The sequence below is a fragment of the Ranitomeya imitator genome, chromosome 1, assembly GCF_032444005.1.
Source record: "Ranitomeya imitator isolate aRanImi1 chromosome 1, aRanImi1.pri, whole genome shotgun sequence".
NCBI lineage: Eukaryota > Metazoa > Chordata > Amphibia > Anura > Dendrobatidae > Ranitomeya > Ranitomeya imitator.
In genome coordinates this window covers 710298291-710325126 of record NC_091282.1, presented here as the reverse complement: position 1 = coordinate 710325126, position 26836 = coordinate 710298291, and the positions used below count along the sequence as shown (strand labels likewise).

At 48.0% G+C, this 26836-nt stretch overlaps 1 protein-coding gene across 4 annotated transcripts in view; it reads right to left on the bottom strand.

Moving 5' to 3' along the window:
• RALGAPA1 (Ral GTPase activating protein catalytic subunit alpha 1) overlaps window positions 1–26836 on the bottom strand; it is a 314621-nt gene that overhangs the window by 167001 nt on the left and 120784 nt on the right. For all 4 annotated transcript variants that reach the window (XM_069732024.1, XM_069732041.1, XM_069732049.1 and 1 more), the window contains exons 21-22: window positions 15707–15844; window positions 12793–12986 (exon numbers count right to left, since the gene is read on the bottom strand). In XM_069732024.1, coding sequence (XP_069588125.1) covers window positions 12793–12986; window positions 15707–15844 — 332 coding nt within the window. The remainder of the gene's footprint in view (window positions 1–12792; window positions 12987–15706; window positions 15845–26836) is intronic.

The following is a 26836-nucleotide window of genomic DNA, read 5'->3' as shown; positions in this document are numbered from 1 at the left end:
AATACTAGGTCCACCAAACAAAAGAACCTAACACCTGACTTGGCCAGTGTGGTTCTCCCAGGAAAACTGGGGCCTTCCTGCTTCCTAAAAGCCCCCTGGAAGAGGCGTGATGGATCTGGTATCACAAAAGAACCAGAGCATGCACTGCGATGGCTTTTGGGTCTCGAGGTCGAACCATGAACTTGAGTACATTGGCGTCTAGTCTGGACGTCATTCGATCTACATCTGGAGTGCTCCAGTGAAGGCTGATATGTCGGAAGACTTCTGGACGAATTTCCCACTCACATGAGGTGACCCTCGCGGCTGAGGAAAAACTGCCGGTCAGAGTTCTACTCCTGGGATGAGTACTGCCGAGATCACCGAATGATAGATCTTGGCCCATCAGATAGCATGAGGTATGTAGGTCAAGGTGCCTGACCGTGGGTACCTGCTAGATTATAGACGTATGACACCGGCGAGATGATATCCAACTGAACTTGGATGGGGAGACGTGCCAAAAGGCATTGGGCCTGCTGTAGGAGCAGAGGTACTGTTGGGGATAACCAGAAAACTGATCGGGACACTGGATTCCCGAGATAATCAGAGGCCTTGAGCAGTGTGGTGACGCTCCGTTAGTCACTAGTAAGTATTGAACCGGGAGAAAGGATCTCCCCCAGATGAAAAAGACGCTCAGAGACTACCCTCTGGAAACCTGTGTGCCCTGCAGAAAGCAAGCGGAGCGAAGGGAACTGTCTCCATTGCTATTATTCTTCCTAGGGATCCTCATTGCCGATCGGATGGAATGAGGACAGGAACGGACCAGGGCTGAAATTCAGCTGTCCTGAGAACCCGCTTCGTTTAATGACATAGCAGAGAAGATAGCCAGGCCGTTCTGGCATTTGCCAGAATTGCCGTATGGCCATTCCGTCCCGGAATGAGTGACCAAGAGCGGAGGTTCCCTGTTGAAGGACCACGGCCTTGTCTCAAGGGAGGATTACCAACCCTCTGGAGGTGGCCAGGATCATCCTTAAAGGGACACTGTCACCTGAATTTGGAGGGAACAATCTTCAGCCATGGAGGCGGGGTTTTCGGGTGTTTGATTCACCCTTTCCTTACCCGCTGGCTGCAATATTGGATTGAAGTTCATTCTCTGTCCTCCGTAGTACATGCCTGCACAAAGCAATCTTGCCTTGCGCAGGCGTGTACTATGGAGGACAGAGAATGAACTTCAATCCAATATTGCAGCCAGCATGCAGCCAGCGGGTAAGGAAAGGGTGAATCAAACACCCAAAAACCCCGCCTCCATGGCTGAAGATTGTTCCCTCCAAATTCAGGTGACAGTGTCCCTTTAAACACGATATCTGCTGGACTGGAAATGAGCAACAGTCTAAGCACATCCGCCAACCCAGATGAAGAAGGGTATCGTAAGGTACATATAGACGGGCTCAGCGTCGACCTGGAAGAACAGCTGGAAGTCGACCAGATAGGGCAGGACGGCCACACACTCAGAGTGCCAAAGGGACACGACAGCCGCCGTGTTAATGGTGAACACTCTGGCAGCGGTAGCAAAGCTGAAGGGCAAGATCGTGACTTGCCTGTTCAAGCTTGTTAAAAGTTAGAGGTCCAGTATCAGTGTTAATTTTCGGTCCCCCTTTTCTGGAACCAAGATCCCTTAGATCTAGACTGTGCTGGACAACTCTTCCACTGTTGGTTGGATCTATAGAAAGCCTGCGATCCCTTGTTCCTGCGTGAGGGACACCTCCCTGCTCACCGAATAAGCGACCACTCTGTAAGAGTGATGTCAGGTTTTTTTTTTTTTTTACGCGGAGTACGATTCCGTTCTCTGATTCATCAAGCTCTTCTGAATTAAATGGTATTCACTGCAGAAAGTGCTGCGCAACTAGCCGCATTCAAAGAGGCGTGCACCACAAAGTCTCCCGCTCAAGAGGTTTGATTGGCCAGCTGTACTGTCTCCGGAAAAGAACAACTTTTCTGAATCAAACAAATATAGACCAACACTGGAACCATTAGTAACAAAAGCTACATAGACCAAACACCCTGTGGTGAGGTCTATAATACAATTACATAGGACACTCCTATGCGTTGTGGACACTACTCAAATTTTTTTTTAAATTATTATTGTAAATCAAAGTAGCGAAGGTCTCCGGCCAGGGGACCATTGCTGTGGCAACCCGTGCGGGGCTAAAGAAAGGCAGAGCGCTGAACTCAAGGCCGCAAGACGGAACGAGTCAGATTGTTTGACAGCCCGTGGTATGTTTAAAAGACGATCGGGCAGGGATACTGGTAGGTATACCATAGGAGTTAAGCTGCTAGGTAGCAAAGTGTCTTGAGTTGCTGCTGTCATTGAATGTGCAGAGATAAAAAGATGAACCCTCAATCAACCATCCTCTTAACAAGGAGGTGGAGAGGGATCGTCCGCCTCTACGCATTATATTGGCGATGCAGAGGGAGATTGCTCGGTCGTCAAAAGGAGGGCGTCTGTACATCTGCGGAGATCAATTCCCCTGGAGGACCGGGTTCACATCAGGCCCGGCTGTAGCAGAGTATACGTGGAGGCGACACTCCATGTGCTGATTTGATGATGGTGTGAGGAGATCGGTGTCCTTCGAAGGACCAGTCGCCCAGAGTATACGTGGAGGCGACAGTCCATGTGCTCATTTGATGATGGTGTGAGGAGATCGGTGTCCTTTGAAGGACCTGTCGCCCTTAAAAACAGTTAAACCAGGCATGGCATCTGGTGTCGCTTGAAGAGGCATCTGTTTCTAGAGCAAGTCCATTTGTGATTGTTCATGGTGGGGCCGAAACCCTGAACTCCTATGCTGTAAAAAAAACACCAGTGTTTACCACTGTGCTACCATGGTGCTCGTTAGTGAATCGCTTATCCGGACGCTCGCTGTCCAGGAAAATGGCATATGCACTACTAAGGAGTTTATCTCTGTTTGGAGTCCTTGTCAATCCACAGAGATTGGATGATGGTCTAAATAAGCGAATCCAGCTTGTGCTGAGGCTTTGGAGAGTCTAGATCCAAGGTCACCTCCGATTCAGATGCAGAGTATAGTTCTCAGCAAATCATTGGTGAGGGAGATCAAGAAATGAAGCTCCTGTTTTCTCGACGCCTGTACGTTTCTAGAATACTTGCGGCCCCTGCTAGCCGACGGCTCCCATGTAGGAGAGGATCCATGTGTATTGGTCCTACGAGCACTCCGAATCACAGCGGGTTCACATAGGGATACAATCTCCTGGTCAGAGAAGCCATGGATTGCGGCAGTGACGAAGTCACTCAGAGGAACTAGCTGGGATCGGCGGCGGAGGGCTCCTGCGCTAATTTGAAGTAGGTACTCTGAAAAAGGTGACCAGCTTTGGGCTGGTTATGCTAGACGTCTGTACGTTTCTATGCCTTTCAGACTAGGGTACACTGGTCATGTACATTTAAGACCAGGGAATGCTGGTTATGTACCTTTCAGACCAGGGAATGCTGGTCATGTACCTTAAAGACCAGGGAATGCTGGTCGTGTGCCCTTAAGACTAGGTTTAGGACCAGGGAATACTGGGCATAGCGTTTTTGCTGATCGACTGGGCATAGTTTTCCAATCCATTATGCACCTCTGTATGCTGCCGGAGGAGGAAAGAGAGAGGGGGGAGGGAGGATGGATGGAGCGGCGTCTCCCTACCCGGATTATGAGTCCCCCGTCAGCGTTGGATTAGTTTCTCTAGCGCTGAATACCACCGAGTCCAATGCAGCAGCCGCTTCCGGATGTACACAGCTCGTGTCCGGAAGTGGCAGGAGGATGAATATGGCCGCCGAGAACATGCTGTGTTCTCGTCCTGAACAAGGAGCACCTGAATAGGGGGCCGTGCCATAATGCGCGACCTAGCATGGGCGGAGGCTCCGGGTTGCGGCCTACACGAACCCGAAGCCGGGGACTAAACTTTTGGTGGCGGCCGGCGCCAAGCGGGAAAAAAGGGGAAAATGACCCGTCGCTGCAAAAAAGTAAAGGGAAAAAAACGCCGGTTGCGCAGAGCCCTCCAGCCGCTAGATTCTAGGCACTTACCCAGGAAGCTGCCGCAAGGCCGAGTATGCAGCTCTGTTCAGCAGGTCAGGGAAGTTAGAAGAGATCCTCTGCTGTCGCTGCTGTTTGGACGTGCAGGGATAAAGAGGAACCCTCAATCCATCATCCAGGGAGGTGGAGAGGTACCGTCCGCCTCCTTGTACCATCCGCTTTCAACAGAGGTGGTGCAGTGGGGGCTGCTCGGACGCCACAAGGTAAGCCTCTGTACATCCAAAGGGATAATCACCTAGGATGGGACAGGGCTGAATGTCCGGCAATAGGCCTGGCTGGGGAAGAGGATACATGGAGGCGACACTCCATGTGCTCGTCCGCTCAGGGTGTGGGGAGACCGGTGCCCTTGAAGGGACCCGTCGCCCCTAAGAATCAGCTCAGGCGTGGCATCCCACGTCGCAGGAGAGGATACGGAGAGGCGACACTATATGTGCTCGCCTGTTGATGGTTCGGGGAGATCAGAACCTTGAAAGGCTCCGTCGCCCCATCGTTGTTGAAGGTAAAATCAAAAATGTAAGAGGTAAAAATAAAATGACAAAGAGTTTTGGGTCTGAATAGCAGACCCATCTGTGTGCCTCATACGGACACTAAGCAAGAACTGGTTAGCTGAGAGTCAGCAGGAGGGTGTATACTGCAGAGGAGGAGCTAACTTTCTTTGTATCACTTAGTGACAGGCTCCTAGTGGCAGTAGCATACACCCACGGTCTGTGTCCCCCAATGAGGCGAAGGAGAAATATACTCACCAATCGGCATGAAGCTAATCAGTTACTGAGAAAGCAGAGAAGCAACATGAATACAAAGACAGAAACCAACATAACCGTATACAAGGGCGTGTGCTGTGTTCCCCAATGAAGGCTCCGAGAAAGATTTTATGGTGAGTACTCAAAATCATCATTTCTCTTTGGTGGACAAAGAAAACCATTAAACGTCAAAAAGCAGACCCAAGGTGCGCTAAAGGACAACGCCATCAAGTCTGACTTTAGGCCACTGTGGTCTGCAAGACCTTTCTATCGAGGTTCGCATCCAACGTGGCGTAGGTGTGAACCCTGTAGAAATTCGGGAAGGCATGAATGGAAGACCATATAGTACATTTACAAACGGCTATCACGAGAATACCATGACAAAGAAGACCAGAAGATAGCAGCGCCTGATTGCTCCTACTCCTGTGCTGAATAGAAGCACTTCACCTTCTTTTTAAACAGTGTAAATTTATTTTGGAAGTACAGGGGTTAATCTGCCATGTTGAGTGCTCAGGGAGTTTACGCTCTCAGCTGAGCACGGTTAGCCACTCCTGTCCCCTATATAATCTGGGTCCTGTCTGACACACATCGCCAGAGAGCAAGCTTATGATGCATGGCTGGGAGGATAGTAGTTGGTGGTTGTAAGAGTAGACGTTTGGTGGATTTAGATTTATCTGTGACTGTTTCTTGGATTTGTGAGTGTGATGATTCCCTTCTTTCTCCTACTTTGGTTTTACCCCATCCTCCACTCCTCAATGCATTCCTGTGTTTATTTGTATGCCTCGTATTTTTCATTTCCCCTGTTCGTGTTAACTTGTTCTGGTTGGTGTACTATGCTTCCCTGCTACTCCCCGCTTCCTTTAATGGGGGAAGGGTACAGACGGAGAGTGGATTCAGGAGATAAGGCAAGGTACGTGGCCCCGGCATCTTCATCTTCAGAGGTAACCTGGGGAACAGGGTGAGCTAGGGCAACCCCTACCGTTAGGGACAGGGAAGTAGCCGCAGGTTCCAGGTCACCTGACAACAGTTATGACAGGGTCGCCAGGCCAATGATGCCCCCACTGTGCGAGTGGAGTGAGACATGACCTTGAGTGGACGCGCTTTGCCCCTTAGCTGAAAGGCTTCCAGAATGGCAGAACAGATCCATAGAGCAATGGTAACAGGGAGGCCTCTTTGAGAACCTTCGTGAATTATGAACAGAGAGTCCGCTTGTCTGAAGTATGCCGTTCTGGAAAAGTAGAGACGAAGAGCTCTCATGAGGTCCAGTTAGTCTAGTGACTCCCGAGGATGAGAGGGAGATGGACAAAAAGAAGGAAATATGATGTCCTCATTGAGGGGAAATGAGGAAACCACCTTAGAAAGAAAAGATGGGATTGGACGCCAGATCACCTTGTCCTTGTGGAACACCAGGTAAGGTGAACGGCAAGAAAGAGACGCGAGTTCCGAGACTTGTCTCATTGAGGTGATAGCTTCCAGGAAGGAAACCTTCCAGGAGATGAAGGAAAGAGATTTCTCATAGTGGTTCAAATGGGGACTCCTGAAGGACGTCCAGCATTAAATTGAGATCCCAAGGTTCTACCAGGGGTTTCCTGACGAAATGTCCTATCTGTGGGCGAGACGAGACATTCTCTTGAAAAAAAAATGGAAAGTGCAGACACCCGTCGCTTAAGAGAACTGGGGGACAGGCCAGATTCAAGACCCGACTGCAAAAATTACAAAATGAATGGCAGAGCAAAAGCCAGTGGGCCAGTTTGCTTTGCACTACTAACGGAAAAAAGCCTTTCATGTACAGTTGTAAATGCAAGAGGAAGGAGGCATCCTTGCTCTGATGATGTACTGAATAACCTGATCAGAGAAACCATCAGCTTTCGGTACCGCAATCTCAACAGCCTTGCTGTAAAATTGAGCAACTGAAAATTCTGGTGGAAAAGAGGGCCCTGCGAGGAAAGATCTGGAAGGTCTGGAAGATCGAGAAGTTGCCACGGAGTGTCCACAAAAAGGTTGATTACTTCTGAGTACCAGGATCTTCTGGGCCAATCCGGAGCGGCGAGTATGACAAGCACACCCTCTACCTTGATCTTCTTGACCACCCTGGGGATCAGAGTAAGAGAAGGAAACAGGTATGGGAAGGACAATTGGTACCAGGGAATTGCCAGCGCGTCGAAGCAGATTGCTAGAGGGTTGTGGGATCTGGAAACAAACTAAGTAACCCTGTGGTTCAATCTGGACACCATCAGATCGAGGTTGGGGGTTTCCCATCAGAGACAAATCTTGTGGAAAACCGACGGATTCAGGAGCCATTCGCTGGTGGCAAGGGCTTCTCGTGTGAGAAAGTCGACGGCCCAGTTGTCCACTTCCAGGATGTGAACAGCTAAGATGGGCCCATGACAGAATCCGAGCCACTTCTGACATCACTGCTCGACTTCGAGTTCCTCCTTGGTGGTTGATGTATGCCACTTCCATGGCATTATCAGATTGGCAAGTATCGGACACCAGGAGAGAAGGTTCTGCCAGAGGAGCAGAGCAAGGTTGATTGCTCTGAGTTCCAGAATGTTGATGGTAAGGGACAATTCATGAGAGTTCCATCGGCCCTGGACTATTCGGTCTTGAAAAACTGTTCCCCAACTGAGTAGACTGGTGTCCATTGTTACAACCTTCCAACACATTGGCAGAAACTATGTTCTCTGAAGGACAAAGGGAGAACATATCCACCATTCCAGGGACTTCTTGATTCGAGAGGGGAGTGTGACAAGCCGATCCAGGAAGTGAGTTGATTTGCCCCATCTTGATAGAAGAGCTGTAGTGGGCATGAGTGAAACTGAGTGAATGGAATAACTCTCATTGAAGCTACCATCTGGCCGAGTATGCTCATGCAGAAACGGAGGAAGCAAGGTGAGGAACCTTTGAGAGCACGAGTCTTGTGTATTAGAGTCAAGCACTTTTTTAGGCAGGAAAATCCTTGCCCGTGCGGCGTCGAACAGCATTCCCAGAAAAACAATACATTGGATCGTGATCAGAGATGACTGAGTAGTTGATGATCCAGCCCAGACAAGAGAGGGTGTCCAGAGTAAACTGCAGACTTTGACATGCTGAGGGGGATGTTTCCTTGATAAGAATTTCATCTAAATAAGGGATGACGAGAATGCCTCATCTCTGAAGAATGGTTAGCACCGTCGCCATTACCTTTGTGAAAACCCTGGGTGCTGTGGCTAGGCCAAATGGCAGTGCTGTAAACTGAAAGTGGTATTCCGCGACTGCGAAGTGGAGGAACCGCTGGTGAAGAGGGAAAATGGTTATGTGCAGACCTCCATCTTGAATGTCCACCAAACATATGAATTCCTCGAGCTCCATGAAGGCTATTACTGACCGAAGGGACTCCATACTGAAGTGACGAAGGCAGACATGTCTGTTCAATAATTTGAGGCCCAGGATAGGGCGAACGGAGCCAACCTTCTTTTGGACCACAAACAGGTTTGAATAAAAACCTGAAAAGCATTCATGTGGCGGAACAGGGATGATGACGCCTGCCTTTAAAAATCCAGGAATGAGGGAAGGAATCTGTGGAAGACTGGCCTCAAAAAAACAAGAGTGAGGGAGAGTGGAAAATTCTATTTTGTAGTTGTAGGAGACAACATCTCAGACCCAAGCATTGTCGACTACTGAGAGCTGCTCATCCTGGAACAGAACGATACGGCCAAAACCGACTTGGATACCGGCAAAGGACAAGCAGATGGCCGAACCCGTGGCCTCGAAGGCGGATTTGGCAAGAGCTTTGGTATGTCTGTAACATGGCTCTATCAAAAAGGGGGAGGATATTGTGTTAGGGGACAGCAGGGAGATGGGGGAATTAACTGAAGGAGACTTCCCAATTTTTTTTTCTAAAGCAGGTTGGATGCAAACGAATACAAGACCTCAATGCATTTTATTCTCGGAAGCAGTTTTCTGGATGTTTCCATTCCCTGGTAAAGATTCTGTTGAATTGCGGCTGGCGAAAACCCAGTAAAGACGCTTCATATATCTGAAGGATAAGGTCTGCTCAGAGGGAGAGGTTTCTGCGTCCTTTATGTCAATGGCCTGATTAACAGCTAGAATCAGACTATCCACCATGTCCCATAGTTTGGAGATCTGTTTGGAGTCTAGATGAGAATATGACTCAGAATGGGGATCTGACTTCTGAGCCGCCAGAGATTCGGAGGAGGTGAAGAGAGAGATGGAATCCTGGAGGACGTTCAGGGTGACGGGGGACTAGGCGATGAGCTAGGGCATGCTTTTTGGAATTCTTGGGTGATCTACACTGTTGAGTTTGGGAGACCGGAGGGTCCAGAACACCCAGGGAAGTTGACAGGTCCTCCGTGGCGGAGGCAGGATTGGGTAGCCATTCTCTGACTGAGACCAATGTCTGGGATGTCCACGGTTTAAAGTGTTAATAAACCACTAAAGTTTGGTCTCTAAAGGCCCCTTCACATTAAGCGACGCTGCAGCGATACCGACAACGATGTCGATCGCTGCAGCGTCGCTGTTTGGTCGCTGGAGAGCTGTCACACAGACAGCTCTCCAGCGACCAACGATCCCGAAGTCCCCGGGTAACCAGGGTAAACATCGGGTAACTAAGCGCAGGGCCGCGCTTAGTAACCCGATGTTTACCCTGGTTACCAGCGTAAAAGTAAAAAAAAACAAACGCTACATACTTACCTACCGCTGTCTGTCCCCGGCGCTCTGCTTCTCTGGTCTGGCTGTGAGCACAGCGGCCGGAAAGCAGAGCGGTGACGTCACCGCTCTGCTTTCCGGCTGACCGACGCTCACAGCCAGTACAGGAGGAGTGCAGAGCACAGCGCCGGGGACAGACAGCGGTAGGTAAGTATGTAGTGTTTTTTTTTTTTTACTTTTACGCTGGTAACCAGGGTAAACATCGGGTTACTAAGCGCGGCCCTGCGCTTAGTTAGCCGATGTTTACCCTGGTTACCAGTGAAGACATCGCTGGATCGGTGTCACACACGCCGATCCAGCGATGTCCACGGGAGATCCAGCGACGAAATAAAGTTCTGGACTTTGTTCAGCGACCAACAATCTCCCAGCAGGGGCCTGATCGTTGGTCGCTGTCACACACAACGATTTCCTTAACGATATCGTTGCTACGTCACAAAAAGCAACGATATCGTTATGTGTGAAGGTACCTTTAGGTGAGAGTTGGGGGGGACTTTTGTTGGGTGTGGTGGGGGTCTCCTGGGGACATGGCATGGTGGGTGGGCTGCAGTCTGGGCAAAGAGATGAGGTCTGACCAGAAGGAAATCTTTTCAAACAGGAGAAACATGCAAAATGTAGGACAATAGGAGGATGGCAGCCAGACTCCCTAGGGTTAGGCATAGAAAGAGAAATGCACCAGAGGGAGCTATGCTGGGGATAAAGAGCTGCCCCCCCCCAGTGGAAGAGCTGAACCTGGATTCGGAGGTTCTGTGGAAGCTGAAGACGGCGGTCATACAGTGTAACCAGGTGAGTCTGAAAAGATTGCGTGAGCTGTGGCGCTGAGTATGAGCCGGCGACTGAAAGATGGTGTTTGGCAGAAGGAGGAAGAGGCGGCATCGCAAAGTGTGCGTAGGGAACCTGTGTGCCAGAATGCAAGGCGCGCTGATGGGCTGAGGGCGATATAGTACAAAAGAGCAGGAACGCGCTTGACAGGCAGGACTGCCAGAGGCGTGGCCCGGGGAAAAGGCCCAGGCTAAAGCTGGGATCTAGATTTTTAAAAGAGGCAACAGGAGAACACAAGAAAAGCGCTGAGGCCGAAGCTGGAAATAAAAAGCTAAATATATGAGAGCTTTTCCTGGGGGTCGCCCAGATTATGATCAGTGGAAAACTAGGGCCTATTAATAAATTCTTCTGTCCTTTTCTTCTTTTTCTTTTATTTGGAGTCCCCATTTACTGCTTTTGTTATATACCTGTCCTACAGATCATGAATCTTTCTTCACATTCTGATTATGGAAGACAGACACCAGATGTCATCGGTGCAGACTTTTGGGCGGCTGGCAGGTAACAGATCAGTCTTCCCTCCCTGTTCCATCAGGATTTGGGAGTACGAGCGGGCAAGGAATTGGTGGCAAGGACTGCCTGCCGGGGAGACCCAAAAACTCTTGATGTGTTAGGGGGGTTAGGGTCCTGCCTCGTACATCAGAGAGGATACAGTAGTGACAACTCCACACTGTGCTCTTTGTCTCAAGGTGGAAGATCAGAGTGACTTATTACAAAACCTAATGTAGAAATGGGCCTGGGTCACCACCCATGCCTGCCTCATACTGACACAGCTAAAACTGATTAGCTTCCTGCCAGTTGGTGGGGTGTATACTGCTGGGGTGGATCTAACTTTCTTAGCATAGTGTCAGTCTCCTAGTGGCAGCATGGTTGCCTGTGTCTCCCAATGAAGCAAAAGCGAAAAAAACTTTATAGTCATCTACTTATTGTTTGACTCGCAATTCTAAATTACCAGCTTGACAAATACGTGATCTGAAAAGGGAAATCGGTACAGGGACTTGCAAAAGTATTCACACCCTTGGCTTTCTTTTTACCTTATTTTGTTACAATACAACCAGTGTTGTGTGTTTCAATAAATAGTCTAAGTTGATGAACTGAAGAGAGAAAAATATAGACATTAATTATGGGATCAAATACCGTAACTAAAAATTGGGATGTGCATATGTATTCACCCCTTTTGCTATGAAGTCCCTACAAATTTCTGGTGTAAGTAATTCCCTTCATAAGTCCCATGCTTAGTGACAGGACATACCATGTGTGCAATCTAAGTGTTACAGGTCGATCGGTATATACACTTTACTTTTCCTGAAAGGTCACAGAGGCTGCAACACCATTAACAAGAGGCACCACTAACCAAACAACATTAAGCCCAAAGAGATCTCCAAACAAGTCGGGGACAAAGTTGTTGAGAAGCACAAGTCAGGATTGGGTTATAAAATAAATATTCCAATCTCTGATGACCCCGATGTACCATCAAATTCATTATCATTAAATGGAAACAAACCTGGTACCACAACAAACCTGTTAAGAGAGGGCTGCCCACCAAAAGTCTCAGCCCGGGCAAAAAGGGCATTAATTAGAAAGCACAGAAACTAAAGGTAACCCTGAAGGAGATGCAGAGTTCCCAAGGAGACACTGGATTATCTATTCATACGACCACAATAAGCCGTACACGCCATAGAGGTGGCCTTTATTGAAGAGTGGGCAGAAATTGTAAGGCTTATTTTGAGTTTGCCAAAAGACAAGTGGAAGACTCCCCAAAAGTATGGCGGGAGGTGCTGCAGTCAGATGAGAGCAAAATTTAACTTTTTGGTCACTCCAAGAACACCATCCCTACAATGGTTTTGCAAACCATTATATAAACCTATGGCGGCTGCTTATCTCTACCAAAAACAAAAGGATTGGGACTGCTAAAATCTGACATGACCAACCATTCTTAAGGTACCGTCACACTCAGCGACGCTGCAGCGATATAGACAACGAGCTGTAGAGACGTCAAACACGGCAACACCAGAACGATGCAGGAGCGATCCAGTGACGTACTTATCTTTGTCGCTGGTTGTTAGCTCCATGTAAAAACATTGCTGGCATCGTTGCTTTTGCTGTCAAACATGATGAATCACGCCGACCTGATGACCAAATAAAGTTCTGGACTTCAAGCTACGACCAGCGATGTCACAGCGGGATCATGATCGCTGCTGCGTGTCAAACACAACGAGATCGCTATCCAGGACGCTGCAACGTCACGGATCGCTGTCGTTCTCGTTGTAAAGTTGCTCAGTGTGAAGGTACCTTTACTGGACATGTGCCATTGAAATAGCATTAGGACAGACCTATACATATTAAATGTTTTGTGTGCCCGAAATGGACCGATTCAGCCAATATTCATAGTCTCAAAGTTTCAAACACTTCATGATATGATCACTCGTTTTCATCGCTTACTCATACAACGGTGATAGATGGATTACCTTGGCCAGATTCTGCCACAGTTCACATAAGTAATCAAACACCTGCGCATGGATCTCAGGATTGCTTATGTTATTCACATCTCCCAGGATGCCTAGCATTCTCCGCCACATAACGGTTGATACGTCGGCATGCCAGCCGGTTAGTGTCCCGCCTGCCATCACACTGCAGCTCTCCAGGGGAAACTCACAGGGCTCTGTACAAGGTAGGAAATAACAGAACACGTGTTGAAAAATAGACATCTTACTATACTTTAAAAACAACATGCAAAAGTGTATAGCACAATGCTGATACTATAGTATTGCTTGTCATATAGCCTAAAAGGGTTTCTCGGACTCATCGAAACAGGCTCGGATCACAATACCCAATCTGACCGGGGGGGGGGGTCTCCTGATCTGCGCTTACTGGTTCATAGGCATACTGGAGGCTGTTAGTTCAGGTCAGGACACCTGCTGGTCAGGCTGGGTGATGTGACCTGAGCATGATCAGTTTGAAAACGCTGACCAACCCCACAGTATGATGCCTTCACATTACATCTTCCACAATATGATGGCTTCTGAAGACCCCCTCAGTTTCCTCACACATTATATGCTGCTCCCACAAACCCCATACATATTATGACGGCCTCCACGCACACTATGAGGCCCTTACAAACCATACATAATTTAAGGCTTTTAAAGCTTACCACACAGTATGATGCCCCCCACAGCACCCTAATTAGTTTGATGTCCCCCATAGGCCATCCCACACTCAGTATGATGCCCCCAACAGCACCCTAAGCAGTTTGATAACCCACACTCCGTATGATGTTCCCCCCCCCCCCGAGCACACAATGGCCCCCATAACCAACCACACACCGTGTGATGGGCTTCACAGCCCTCTGCATCTCAATAGAGGGGACCCCACACAGGTTGATGGCCTCCACATCCCTCCCCCTCACAAACACACAATATTATGGCCCCCACTGCACCACCACACACACAGTAATATGGCCCCCACCTCACACATTATGATGGCCCTCACACACAGAATGAAGGCCCCCGCAGCTCCACAGACAAAGTATGATGGCCACAACAGCACCATTCACTGTATAATGGCCAGGACAGCATCCCCAAATACTGTATGATAGCCCAAACCCACACCCAGTATCCTGGCCCTCACAGTCTCCCGATTCCACAGTATGATAAATCTACAGCTCCCTCCCACACACACAGCATGATCACTATGATGGCCCAACAGTCTCCCCCACACACGTAGTATAATGGCCCCCACAGACCCCTACACACAGTATGATGGCACCTGCAGAACCACCCCCCCCCACACACACACACACAGTACACACAGTTCCCTACACAGAATCATGCCCCCAAGTACCCTCAAAAGTAATGACTGACAAAATAAAATTAACAAAAAAATGACATTTCCTCTGGCATGCTGCACTACTCTATGCATTGTATGGAGAAAGTCTTCACACAGCAGGTGCAATGTAGTGACGCCATTGCTTTTGCTGGCCGAGATCAGGCGCATAGGCAGAATAGTGGCACAGAGAGCAGAAGATTCCCGGCTCTATCATTGGGTTATAATAATAATAATTTAATTTCTATAGCGCCAATAAATTCTGCAGCACTTCACAATTAAATGGGGATATGTACACACAATAAATACATTACAAAAGATACACAGTGCAATAGCAACAGGAGGAGTGAGGGGCCTGCTCGCAAGCTCACAATCTATAAGGAAATCGGGGGGGGGGGGGGGGACACAATAGAAAAAAAGTACTTGTCATGTATGGTCCAGCCATCATTATAATAAATAGAGCAACGCAGATAACAATTACATCAAAATGCTTGTCCCCTCCCTCCCCCCCCCCCCAGCTTATGTGCCCCTTAGTGGACAGGTGGTCTGCCGCTATGGGAGGTAAACAGATCACAGGATCAACGTGTGGCTTCATGGCGATCACTGCTGTCATCTGCCAGCAAATGTCTTCACTGCAGTAGCAACACCGACACCTACAGGAATAAACCCTGAACAACACCGAACAGCCAAGTCACGTTTATAATATAGTGATTATTTATAGACTTAGATGGAGGCTCGATGCTATTGCATCGGGAGGGCGGTAATGTCACGATGGGGGCAGGCTTGAGAATCTCTCCCCCCATGTGCTCACACACCTATCCACTCTCTTTCCCCATGTGCTGACTTCTCCCGTCTGTGCTCTCTTCTTTGACCTGTCTACCCCATGTGCTATGCCCCTTGTCTGCTGTCTTTCTCCTTCCTGCGCTGTGTCATCCCCTCATGTGCCGTCCCGTTTGAGCTGTCTCCCCCCTGTGCGCTGTCTCACCCATGTGCGCTTTCTCTATGACATTACAGCAGGAGATCGCAGAGGATATATTTTATGAGGTAAAATATTTTTTAAAAACAGTCAGTGAAATATTTTACCTCACAAAATGAATCCTCTGTGATTCCCTGCTGTAATGTCAGTATTGTATTTTGCTTCCTCCCCTGCCCAGGAGATGTGGTATGCTCAGTACACGGTCAGACACAGACAATTTTTAAAATAAACTGTCGTTAGTGTGAAAACCCCTTTAATGTGACCGGCTTCCTCTGCCTGTAGAGACGTTGTGCATCTGCCACAGGGATCAGCCGAATGATTCACTGTACCTGCGGGTAATTTGCGCAGGTGCAGTAAATCAGACCGCCACCGTCTTTGTGCAGACAGATAGCGGTGGTCACAGTAACTGCACATGCGCTCCTCCTGTACAAAGATAGCGGCAGTCAGTGAATCATTTGGCTGAACGTGTTCGCGACGGTGTTCCTCTGGTGGTACCACGCAAGAGGCTGCGTGAGTGTGTGAGTGAGAGTGTGTGTGTGAGAGTGTGTGTGTGTGAAAGCAAATTACGGTAACTGGAAACTTACCAATATCATCCGGTGTCTGTAAAACTGAATGTTGAAGCTTTTCATGCAGTTCTGTCTGCTCAGATGTAAAAGGAGCAGGCGATGGCGTCTGGGAGCGCGAACCATGAGCGGACACGGCAGGGGACACATTTTCAGAGCCTAGGACAGCATTACAAAAGAAGTTATTAGTGTTTTGGTGCAAATTATATAATTGCCAACAATAGCGGCTTTTCAATCTTTATCCCGCTGTCGACGCAACGTCAACGCAACACGCAGGAGCAGGCCTGTGACCGTTCTGTGCGGACAGAGATCAGACCAGGCAGGTAGGGTAGCAACTACTCTGCCTGTTAGCTCTTACGCCCATAGTAAAAAAAGTAAAAAAAAGTCATTTATTTTTTGGGCAGGTCATGGGTGAAAAACAAAGCAAATTTGCCATTGATTTGAGGTTTTTGCTATGACGGTGTTCACTATGCAGTGAAAATGACACAATATATTTCTTTTTGTGTTACTGCTTTCAGAGACCCAGAACATTTCTGATTTTACAACATTAGCTCTGAAAATCAAATCTTCTCCCTTGCTTGTGGTTGTCACTGTTGTCATTTTAGCGAATAAATGACTTTTTTTTTATTATCTTTTATTGCATTTTTTCAGGAGAGTCACAGGTGGATGATAGGATAACAAAAGGAAAATCCATAACCATTCATCTGCAGTGTTCAAATTGGTGGGGTGAGACCCCCATGATAGGCGTCCTCTCCGATCCCGACTGGTCAGGACCCCATACACTTTAGATAGGTGCCCGCCGATCGACGGTTTGGTCAATCGTTTGGCCAGCAGCTATCTCACCCGACTCCGATGCATAGGAACACTTGACTTGTTCTGCCGAGCGCTCCTGTACCCCATGATAGAGCTGTGGGCTGATATGTCTCGTGGTTAGCTACCCCTTAGAAAAAAGGATTGGCAGTCCAAAATAGGACTCTCAGGATTGCTTCTGAAATCACCTGTTGGGGGAGAGTCAGGAGCTCCCACTCACATTACACTGTTGTCCAAGCATGCTGCAATCTGTCGGTTCGATCAATGTTAGCCTAAAGTGTATGGGGGTCTTTAACTGGCGTATCACTTGTATAATCATGCCAGCATCCACAGACACAGCCAGGGCTGCCACTAGGAATTTCAGGGCCCCATACTGGCAAAATTTTCAGGGCCCCTTAAGACTCCGCCCAGGCTCCACCCCAGCCCCGCCTCCACCCCTCGAACTGTCAACAGCCCCACCGCTGTCTCTTGCCAAAACTCCACTTCTCACAAATCACACATTAACAGTTCCCATTACCAGATCAAACACATAGCCAGCAGCTTTTGTTTTGGCCAAAAGGTTTTTTTAAATTTGAGACGACAACAAGGTAGACTCTTTTGGCCGAGCCCTACTCTACTCTAATCTATTAAACATTTGTTAAAATATGCAATACAATTTAGGTGTATTTTTATTTATTTTTCAATTGACCAATAATACCACATACAAGGGACAAATACCACAACACCATGACCAGACACCATATTATCACCACATAGTGACCTATAATACTATCTACAAGGAACAAATACCGCCACACCATGTGCAGACCACATATTACCACCACAGTGACTGAACAATATCACATACAAGGGACAAATACCACCGCAGCATGTCCAGACCACATATTACCATCACATGGTGACCAACTACATACAAGGAACAAATACCAACACAACATGAACAGACCACATATTACCACCACACAGTGACTGAATAATAGCACATACAAGGAACAAATACCGCTACACCATGGCCGGACAACATATTACCACCACATTGTGACTGAATAGTACAATACTGATCATTAATAAAAAAAAAAATACTATCACCATAAATGCCATTATACACAGGAGATCTGTACTTAGTATGCAGTGTGTGTACAGGTAATACAGTGGTCGCCGATGCCATTATACACAGGAGCTCTTCATATAGTGTCAGTGTACATGTAATACAGCGATCACTAGTGACATTATACACAAGAGCTCTGTATATAGTGTATAGTGTACATGTAATACAGCGATCACTAGTGACATTATACACAGGAGCTCTGTATATAGTGTATAGTGTACAGATAATATAGTGATCACTAGTGACATTATACACAGGAGCTCTGTATATAGGGTACAGTGTACATGTAATACAGCAATCACTAGTGACATTATACAAAGGAGCTCTGTATATAGTGTATAGTGTACAGATAGTATAGTGATCACCAGTGACATTATACACAGGAGCACTGTATACAGTATACAGTGTATGGTGTCAGTGTACAGGTAACATACTCACCAGTGACGTCTCTAGCTAAAGTCCTTCATCTTTGCGTTTCTTTTTAATCCAGCGCAGACCGCTATCACTTCTTTCTGCCAGGACTCGTCTCATCTGCATAAAATAACACAGTTATCTAGAGCACCGCTTCCAGAGCACATTCCCCATTTTTTCCCTTTCTTCTACACTACACATCTGACTACAGACGTTCACCCACCATTAATATATAATTGGTTATTATGCAACCCACCATTCCAAATATAAATTATAATCCGCCACTGTGCCCCCACTATCTGTATATAGCCACTTTCCTCATTTAATATATAAATTAATTAGCACCTGTATTCTTCCAATTTATTACCAGTTACTTTATCCTCAACGAACCCACTATGTACCTCCCGCTCTAACCCTTACCCCAATTCATTATAGTTACATGCCCCTTCTGCCTCAATTCATTGCCACGTCTTCTCTCTCTCCCATCCTCTATTCATTATCAATTGATCTTCCCCACCCTCAAAATTCATTATTTGCTCTCCCCACCTTCAATACATCATTTGCTCTTCCCACCCCCAAGTTCAATTCAATTGCTGTCCACGTCCCTCACACTCACTTCATGTGCAGTCCCCATCACCCCCACTTCATCATTTAGTCCCCTATCATCATTTAGTCCCCTATCCCCCCCGTCACTTCATCTGCAGTCCCCCTTACTTCATCATTTGCAGCCCCCCTATCATTTCATCATGTGCAGAACCCCCTCAAACACACTTCATCATCTGCAGTCCCTATCACTCCCACATCATTACCTATCCCCATCCCCCCCACATCATTTGCAATTCCCATCACCCCCACATCATTTGCAGTCCCCATCTCCCACATCATCATTTGCAGTCCCCATCACCCCCACATCATTTGCAGTCCCCATCACCCCCACATCATCATTTGCAGTCCCCCCACATCATTTGCAGTCCCCATCACCCCCCATCATCATCTGCAGTCCCCATCACCCCCACATCGTTTGCAGTCCCCCAACATCATTTGCAGTCCCCATCACCCCCACATCATCATTTGCAGTCTCCATCACCCCCACATCATTTGCAGTTCCCATTACCCCCACATCATTTGCAGTCCCCATCACCCCCACATTATTTGCAGTCCCCATCACCCCCACATCATCATTTGCAGTCCCCCAACATCATTTGCAGTCCCCATCACCCCCACATCATCATTTGCAGTCTCCATCACCCCCACATCATTTGCAGTCTCCATCACCCCCACATCATTTGCAGTTCCCATCACCCCCACATCATTTGCAGTTCCCATCACCCCCACATCATTTGCAGTCCCCATCACCCCCACATCATCATTTGCAGTCCCCCCACATCATTTGCAGTTGCCATCACCCCCACATCATCATTTGCAGTCCCCATCACCCCCACATCATCATTTGCAGTCCCCCAACATCATTTGCAGTCCCCATCACCCCCACATCATCATTTGCAGTCCCCCAACATCATTTGCAGTCCCCATCACCCCCACATCATCATTTGCAGTCTCCATCACCCCCACATCATTTGCAGTCCCCATCACCCCCACATCATTTGCAGTCCCCATCACCCCCACATCATCATTTGCAGTCCCCCAACATCATTTGCAGTCCCCATCACCCCCACATCATCATTTGCAGTCCCCCAACATCATTTGCAGTCCCCATCACCCCCACATCATCATTTGCAGTCTCCATCACCCCACATCATTTGCAGTCTCCATCACCCCCACATCATTTGCAGTTCCCATCACCCCCACATCATTTGCAGTCCCCATCACCCCCACATCATTTGCAGTCCCCATCACCCCCACATCATCATTTGCAGTCCCCCAACATCATTTGCAGTCCCCATCACCCCCACATCATCATTTGCAGTCTCCATCACCCCCACATCATTTGCAGTCCCCATCACCCCCACATCATCATTTGCAGTCCCCCAACATCATTTGCAGTCCCCATCACCCCCACATCATCATTTGCAGTCCCCCAACATCATTTGCAGTCCCCATCACCCCCACATCATCATTTGCAGTCTCCATCACCCCCACATCATTTGCAGTCTCCATGACCCCCACATCATTTGCAGTTCCCATCACCCCCACATCATTTGCAGTCCCCATCACCCCACATCATCATTTGCAGTCCCCCAACATCATTTGCAGTCCCCATCCCCCCCACATCATCATTTGCAGTCCCCATAACCCCCACATCATTTGCAGTCCCCATCACCCCCACATCATTTGCAGTCCCCCAACATCATTTGCAGTCCCCATCACCCCCACATCATCATTTGCAGTCCCCATCACCCCCACATCATCATTTGCAGTCCCCATCACCCCCACATCATTTGCAGTCCCCATCACCCCCACATCATTTGCAGTTCCCATCACCCCCACATCATCATTTGCAGTCCCCCCACATCATTTGCAGTCCCCCCACATCATTTGCAGTCCCCATCACCCCCACATCATCATTTGCAGTCCCCTATCCCCCCTTCACTTCATCTGCAGTCCCCCTTACTTCATTTGCAGCCCCAATCATTTCATGTGTAGTACCCCCTCAAATACACTTTATCATTTGCAGCCCCCTATTATTTCATCATGTACAGTACTCCCTAAAACACACCCCATCATCTGCAGTCTCACTCCCCCCCACCTCACCTCACCTATTAAAAAAACAAAAATGTTTTTTATACTTACCTCAGTCGTTCCCGGGGCGTCTAGTGTTTCCAGCAGTGAAGCAGCAGCTAGAATGTATGTGCTGCTGAGAGGACCTGACAGGAGCCCCTACATTCTAGCACATTCACTACTGAGACGGCTAGAATGTATGGGCTGTAGTCAGGACCTGCAGGGAGCCCATACATTCTAGCTACAGCCGAGCAGGAGCTGTGCAGCCGACTAGGTGAGACGGCCGTGCACAGCTCCAAAAAGGCTCCCGGGCCCCAGCGCCGCAGTGCACAGTATTTTACTACATGATGGGGCCCGATCAGTAGAAGCACAACAGTGGGGCCCCGGATCTGCGGGCCCCTCTGTGTACTGCTGCTGACCGGGCCCCATACAGCAGTAATGGCTGTAATGCCCTGATGGCGGCCCTGGACACAGCCATTACTGCGCTATCAAAAGAAGACAACCCCAGCTATGTGCCTTGTAGGGAATCTCTCCTTATGGGTTACATAGGACATGGGTTGTCTTCTTATAGGGGCACCTATAGCTCCGGTGGATCTGACCTGTCCATGTATTTTTTTTTTTTTTTTTTAATTTAAATAGACTTTTATTAACAATAAACGAAAAATATCACATTCTCATCCACATTTCAATATGTTACATACACATTTTCTTAATTTTAAGAAACCCCAACATACCCACAACAACCCCCCCCCCCCCCCACAGGACAGCTCATCCCCAATCTAAACTCCCCTGAGGCCGCCAATGCCTCCAATAGTTCTCGCCCATCAGAAGTCTATAGTTCCCAACTTCTTTTACCCCTCATCCCAACTCAAGCCATGGAGACCACATTTTATTAAACGTTTCTATTTTCCCCCGTCTCTTGTAAACCCCTTTTTCCAGCTTTAGACCGTGTTGTACATATTGAAGAAATTCCCTCCTCGCAGGCGGTTCTACCTTAATCCAGTTCCGTGCTATCACTTTCCGAGCCATATATAGTAACCTAGCAATTGCAATCTTCCAGGTGTTGTCCACTCCTATTTCATCCACATATCCCAACAAACATATTATCGGATCTCTCGGGACTCTACATTTATACGCTCCTTCCACCCGACTCAGAACCACCACCCAAAAAGTGGCCAGTCTAGGACACGTCCACATCATATGATATATTCCTGCATTCTCACTCCCACACCTCGGGCACTCAGAGTCGGCACGCAACCCCGCTCTGTATAACACTTCCGGAGATTTATATACTCTGTGCAAAATATAGAGCTGCGATAGCCTATACGGCTCACTCAATGATAATCGCGGGACCCACTCCAATACCGATTCCCAGGTTTCATTCTCCACCGGGCCCAAATCCCTCTCCCACTTAGCTCTCGCCTTTATAGGAAAATCTAACAGATACGTGTGCATAAGGTCCTTATACAGGGTGGAAATAACTCCCCTTGTAGTCCCGTCACCACACACATACTCCAGTACTATGTCCTCCTGAATCCTGATGTCAACACTCTTATTTTGAGCTCCAAAAGCATGTCTCATCTGTGCATACTGATATTCCCCTGTGGGCCTCAGACCAAACTTTGCCTGTAATTGGGAAAAGGATTTTAACACTCGTTGTTGGACTATCTGGTATACAAACCAAATTCCTTTAGTCTGCCACTCTATCAGACCTCCCAGAGCCGCAAATTCCTTTAAGTTATTATTAGACCATATCGGTGTAAATTTGGTTAACCCTGTAACCCCCCGAATCTGCCTCAGTCTGTTCCACAATTTACGTATCAAAAACAGGGTTGGATATAGTTTCCCCAATGCTCCCAAGGAGCCGTCCTCCAAACATTGTACCACCGGGCGTCGGCCTGTCACCCCTTCCATCAGGTGTTGTACTGCACTGGATGACGCCTCCCGCGCCCAGCCCTTCAAATGCTGACTCTGGGCTGCAAGAAAATATACTTCAGGGTTGGGCAAAGCCAAACCACCATCTTCCTTGGGTCGCTGAAGCGTCTCCAGGCTAATACGTGGGTATTGTCTCCCCCATATCAAGCTTCTAAAGAGGGCATTAATCTGTCGAAATTTCCCCCGCGGGATCCAAATTGGCGCATTATGTAAAACGTACAGAATTTTAGGCATCAGAACCATTTTAATAAGATTAACCCTACCAACCACCGACAAATGTAACTTATTCCAAGCATCTACTTTTGCCTTGAGCACCCCCATAACAGGAGTCAGATTCCTATGTAAGAACTCTGCGATTGGAACCGAAATCCATATCCCAAGGTATTTAAAATGAGATACCACCTTAAGCCGCTGATCACCCACAGTCTCACTCACATTCTCTCCTACGCCATCCACCCTAAACAGAACCGATTTGCCCCAGCTAATTGTTAGCCCCGATACGGAACCAAATCTTTCAACAATTTCAATGGCCCCTCTCAGTGAATCATCCGGATCAGCCAGAAACAGCAAAACGTCATCTGCATATAACGCTATCTTTTCCTCAACTTCCCCATACCTAAACCCAGGGACCCCATCAGATTGTCGAATCTTGGCGGCTAGAGATTCCACAGCTAAAGCAAATAAGAGAGGCGAAAGCGGACATCCCTGCCTAGTGCCTCTAGCCAACTTTATAGGCTGAGACAGTTCCCCGTTCACTCTGATTCTGGCCGTCGGTAATGAATACAACAGCTGAATCCAAGCCACAAACTGCGGACCAATACCCATACACTTCAACACCTGCCAGAGATATCCCCACAATACACTGTCGAACGCCTTATGGGCATCCAAGGACGCAATCACCCTCCGGCCACAATTGTCAGACTTCATCTGCCGATTCACATATAACATCCGCAGATTAATCGCCGTTGATCTATCAGGCATAAAGCCAGACTGATCCGGATGCACCAGGCCCGTAATGACACTAGACAGACGGGAAGCTAACACCTTGGCCAGGAGCTTGACATCAATAGTTAGCAAAGAGATTGGGTGATATGACTCAGGTTTCCCCAAATCCTTATCCTCCTTTGGAATAACCACTATTATGGCCTCTCTCATAGAAGCTGGCAAACACCCCCGAGACCTAGCTTCCTCCAGAACCGTCTTTAACCTAGGAATCAACACTTCTCCCAAACTTTTATAGATCTCGGCGGGTAATCCATCGACACCAGGCGCCTTCCCATTGGCCATGGACATCAATGCCCGATTCAGTTCCTCCTCCGTGATAGGGGATTCCAAGCTCTCCCTATCTACCTCATTCAGTCTCGGCAGATCCAGACCCTCCAAGAAAGTCAAAGTATCTCCGACCGACTCATCAAACCGGGAGGAATATAAGTCTGCATAAAAGTCCGCAAAAATCCTCAAAATCTCAGATGTTTCAGATACTCTGCTTCCACTTACAGGCTCCAACGAGTGCACATATGAAGTACTTCTCTGAGCAGCTGCCACCAGTGACAACATGTGACCCACTGTTTCTCCCTCCTGATAATACATCACCCTTTGAAATTCCCGCTTCCTCTCAGCTTTTTCCAACAGTACTTTTTCCAATTGATTTTGTGCATTTTTCAGCCTTTTCCCAGCCTCAGGAGTTCCCAGTGTAGCCATCCCGTCCTCTGCATCCTTCAACTCATCAACTGCCGCCCTTTCTGCCTCTCTCGTCCTCCGCTTACACCTACTAATATCTCTAAACAGTAGCCCTCTCAGGTACGCCTTCATTGCATCCCAAATCGTAAGAGCGTCTGTACTCCCATCATTTAAAACAAAGAACTCCGCCACCTCCCGTCCTATACTTTCCAACTCAATACTATGTAACCAACTAGGATGGATCTTCCATTCTCTCCCATTTACAGACTGTGTCCCCGCCAACTTAAACTCCACCTCAATTGGACTGTGGTCCGATAAGGCCCTTGGCAGATATCTCACCTCCCCAACCAATGTGTCTAAGAGCCTATTACCCAGAGCCATGTCAATTCTAGAAAGCGTGGCATGCGCCGGCGAGTAACATGAATACCCTCTCTCCCCAACATGTCTGACCCTCCAAAGGTCAATCATACCTATCTCATGTATATAGGTGCCAAATGTTGTAGTATGTCCCCCCGACCTATTCTGGGTGTTTTTATTTTTATCCCAAAAGTCATCACAGATGTTATTTAGGTCCCCAATAATCATCAGTGGTGTCGGCCCCCATCGTTCCACTCGCTCCAATACTTCTCTAATCTTCCTGCTTGAGTAGGGAGGTGGAATATACATTGCTGCAATACATACTCTCACTCCATACAATATACACTGTATTACTACATACTGACCATCCGCATCCACACAAACCTTCACCTCCTCATACTGTACTCCCGCTGGAACCAAAATTGACACTCCTCTTGAATACGTAGAGAAGGTAGAGTGATATCCCTTTTGAATCCAACGTCTATTTAATACGTCCACTTTCTCCCTTACCAAGTGCGTCTCCAACAAACATATCATTGAGGCCCGTTGGTCTCTTGCATACTGCAAACTCGCGGCTCGTCTGGATTTATCCGCCAGGCCTCTCACATTCCAGCTCAAAATCTTAAAACGGCCCCCCATCAATTGGCTCATCTTCTCTAGATATGTCATTATTCTTGACCATGAGCTGTCTAACTTCCCTAACCCCCCCTATCCCAACTCTCCCTCCCACCCTTCCCCCCTCACAACTAGACATTCCGCCTCTTTTCAAGAGTGGGGCATCATCGCCCATAGCGAACACTCCGGTTGGCATTACCTTCCCAACCCTCCTCCCGCCACTGTACATAGCAGAATTCCATACATTCTTTAACATATCGCAAGATTTCAACATAGAATAACCTGCAAATGCAAGAAAACTAAACAAACTTATAATACGCTGCTTACCCTTCCTCCCCCTTTCCCAGCAGCCATTACAGCATTCCCTTAACTTTTACTGATTGCAACCCAGCTCCACCCTCCAACTTTCACATCCCATAACCCCTGGATTGTTAATCACAAGTCTCTTTTCCAACTGACAGAAGTAATCACATTCAGAATCACCCCACAGTTTCAGTCTCCCTTTCCTTTAAGCCTTTTAGCATTAATGTCAATCCACTGAGTAGCTTCCTCCGGTTTCTGAAAAAAGTGAATTTTGTCAAACGCAACCACCCTCAGTCTTGCTGGAAACATCATGGAGTACTGCACTCCCAGCTCCCTCAGCCGTCTCTTGATACCCGTGAACATCATCCGTTGTTTCTGAACCAGAGCAGAATAGTCTGGGTAAATAGCAATTCTTTGGCCTTCAACTGTCAGATCCGTCATATCTCTAGCCTTCCTCAGGATAATGTCTCTGTCTCTGTAATTTAGAATTTTGGCGAGCATGGTACGGGGGTTCGCTCCAGGAATTGGTGGTTTCGGCGGGACCCTATGTGCTCTCTCCACCGCGAACACTTTTGTCAGCGCCATATCTCCAAAAGTCTCTAACAGCCATTTTTCAATGTACTCAGTTGGATTCCTCCCTTCAGCTTTTTCAGGGATGCCCACTATACGTATATTATTTCTTCTGGACCTATTCTCTAGGTCCTCATTTTTTGCAGCCAATTCAGCTATTGCTTGAGTGAACTTCTTCTCAGCTTTTTGCAGCTGAACTATATGACCTTCTGCAGTGCTCACTCTCTCCTCTACCTCCCCCACACGCTTGTCAATCTTCTGCATGGCTGCGTTTATCTGGGCTGTGTCCCCCTTAACCTCCTGTATCTGTAAGGTCAGAGACTGTTTGCATGAAGAAACCAGCGCAAAAACGTCTCTTAGGGTAGGCTCAGCTCCTGGCGCCATATCCTCAGGTCCCCCTACTGCCACCGCCATATTGCTATCCTTTCTCCCCTGTTGTACCTCATGCTCTCCTGCTGGGCTCTCCTCCTCCTCTGTATCAGCTCCAGTTTCCTCCTCTGCGGCCTCCACTCTTGCAAACTGCTGGAGCTTTGCCGCCACCTCCATGCGCTTCTTACATGCGGCGTTCTCTTTATCCGCCTTCTCCCTTGCATCGGCGCCATCTTGGCTTGCGCCTGCATCCCCGGCTCCCGCGCCTTTCCGTCTTCTCCTGGTCATGTTCTCCGTCCACGGAGCTGCCGCTC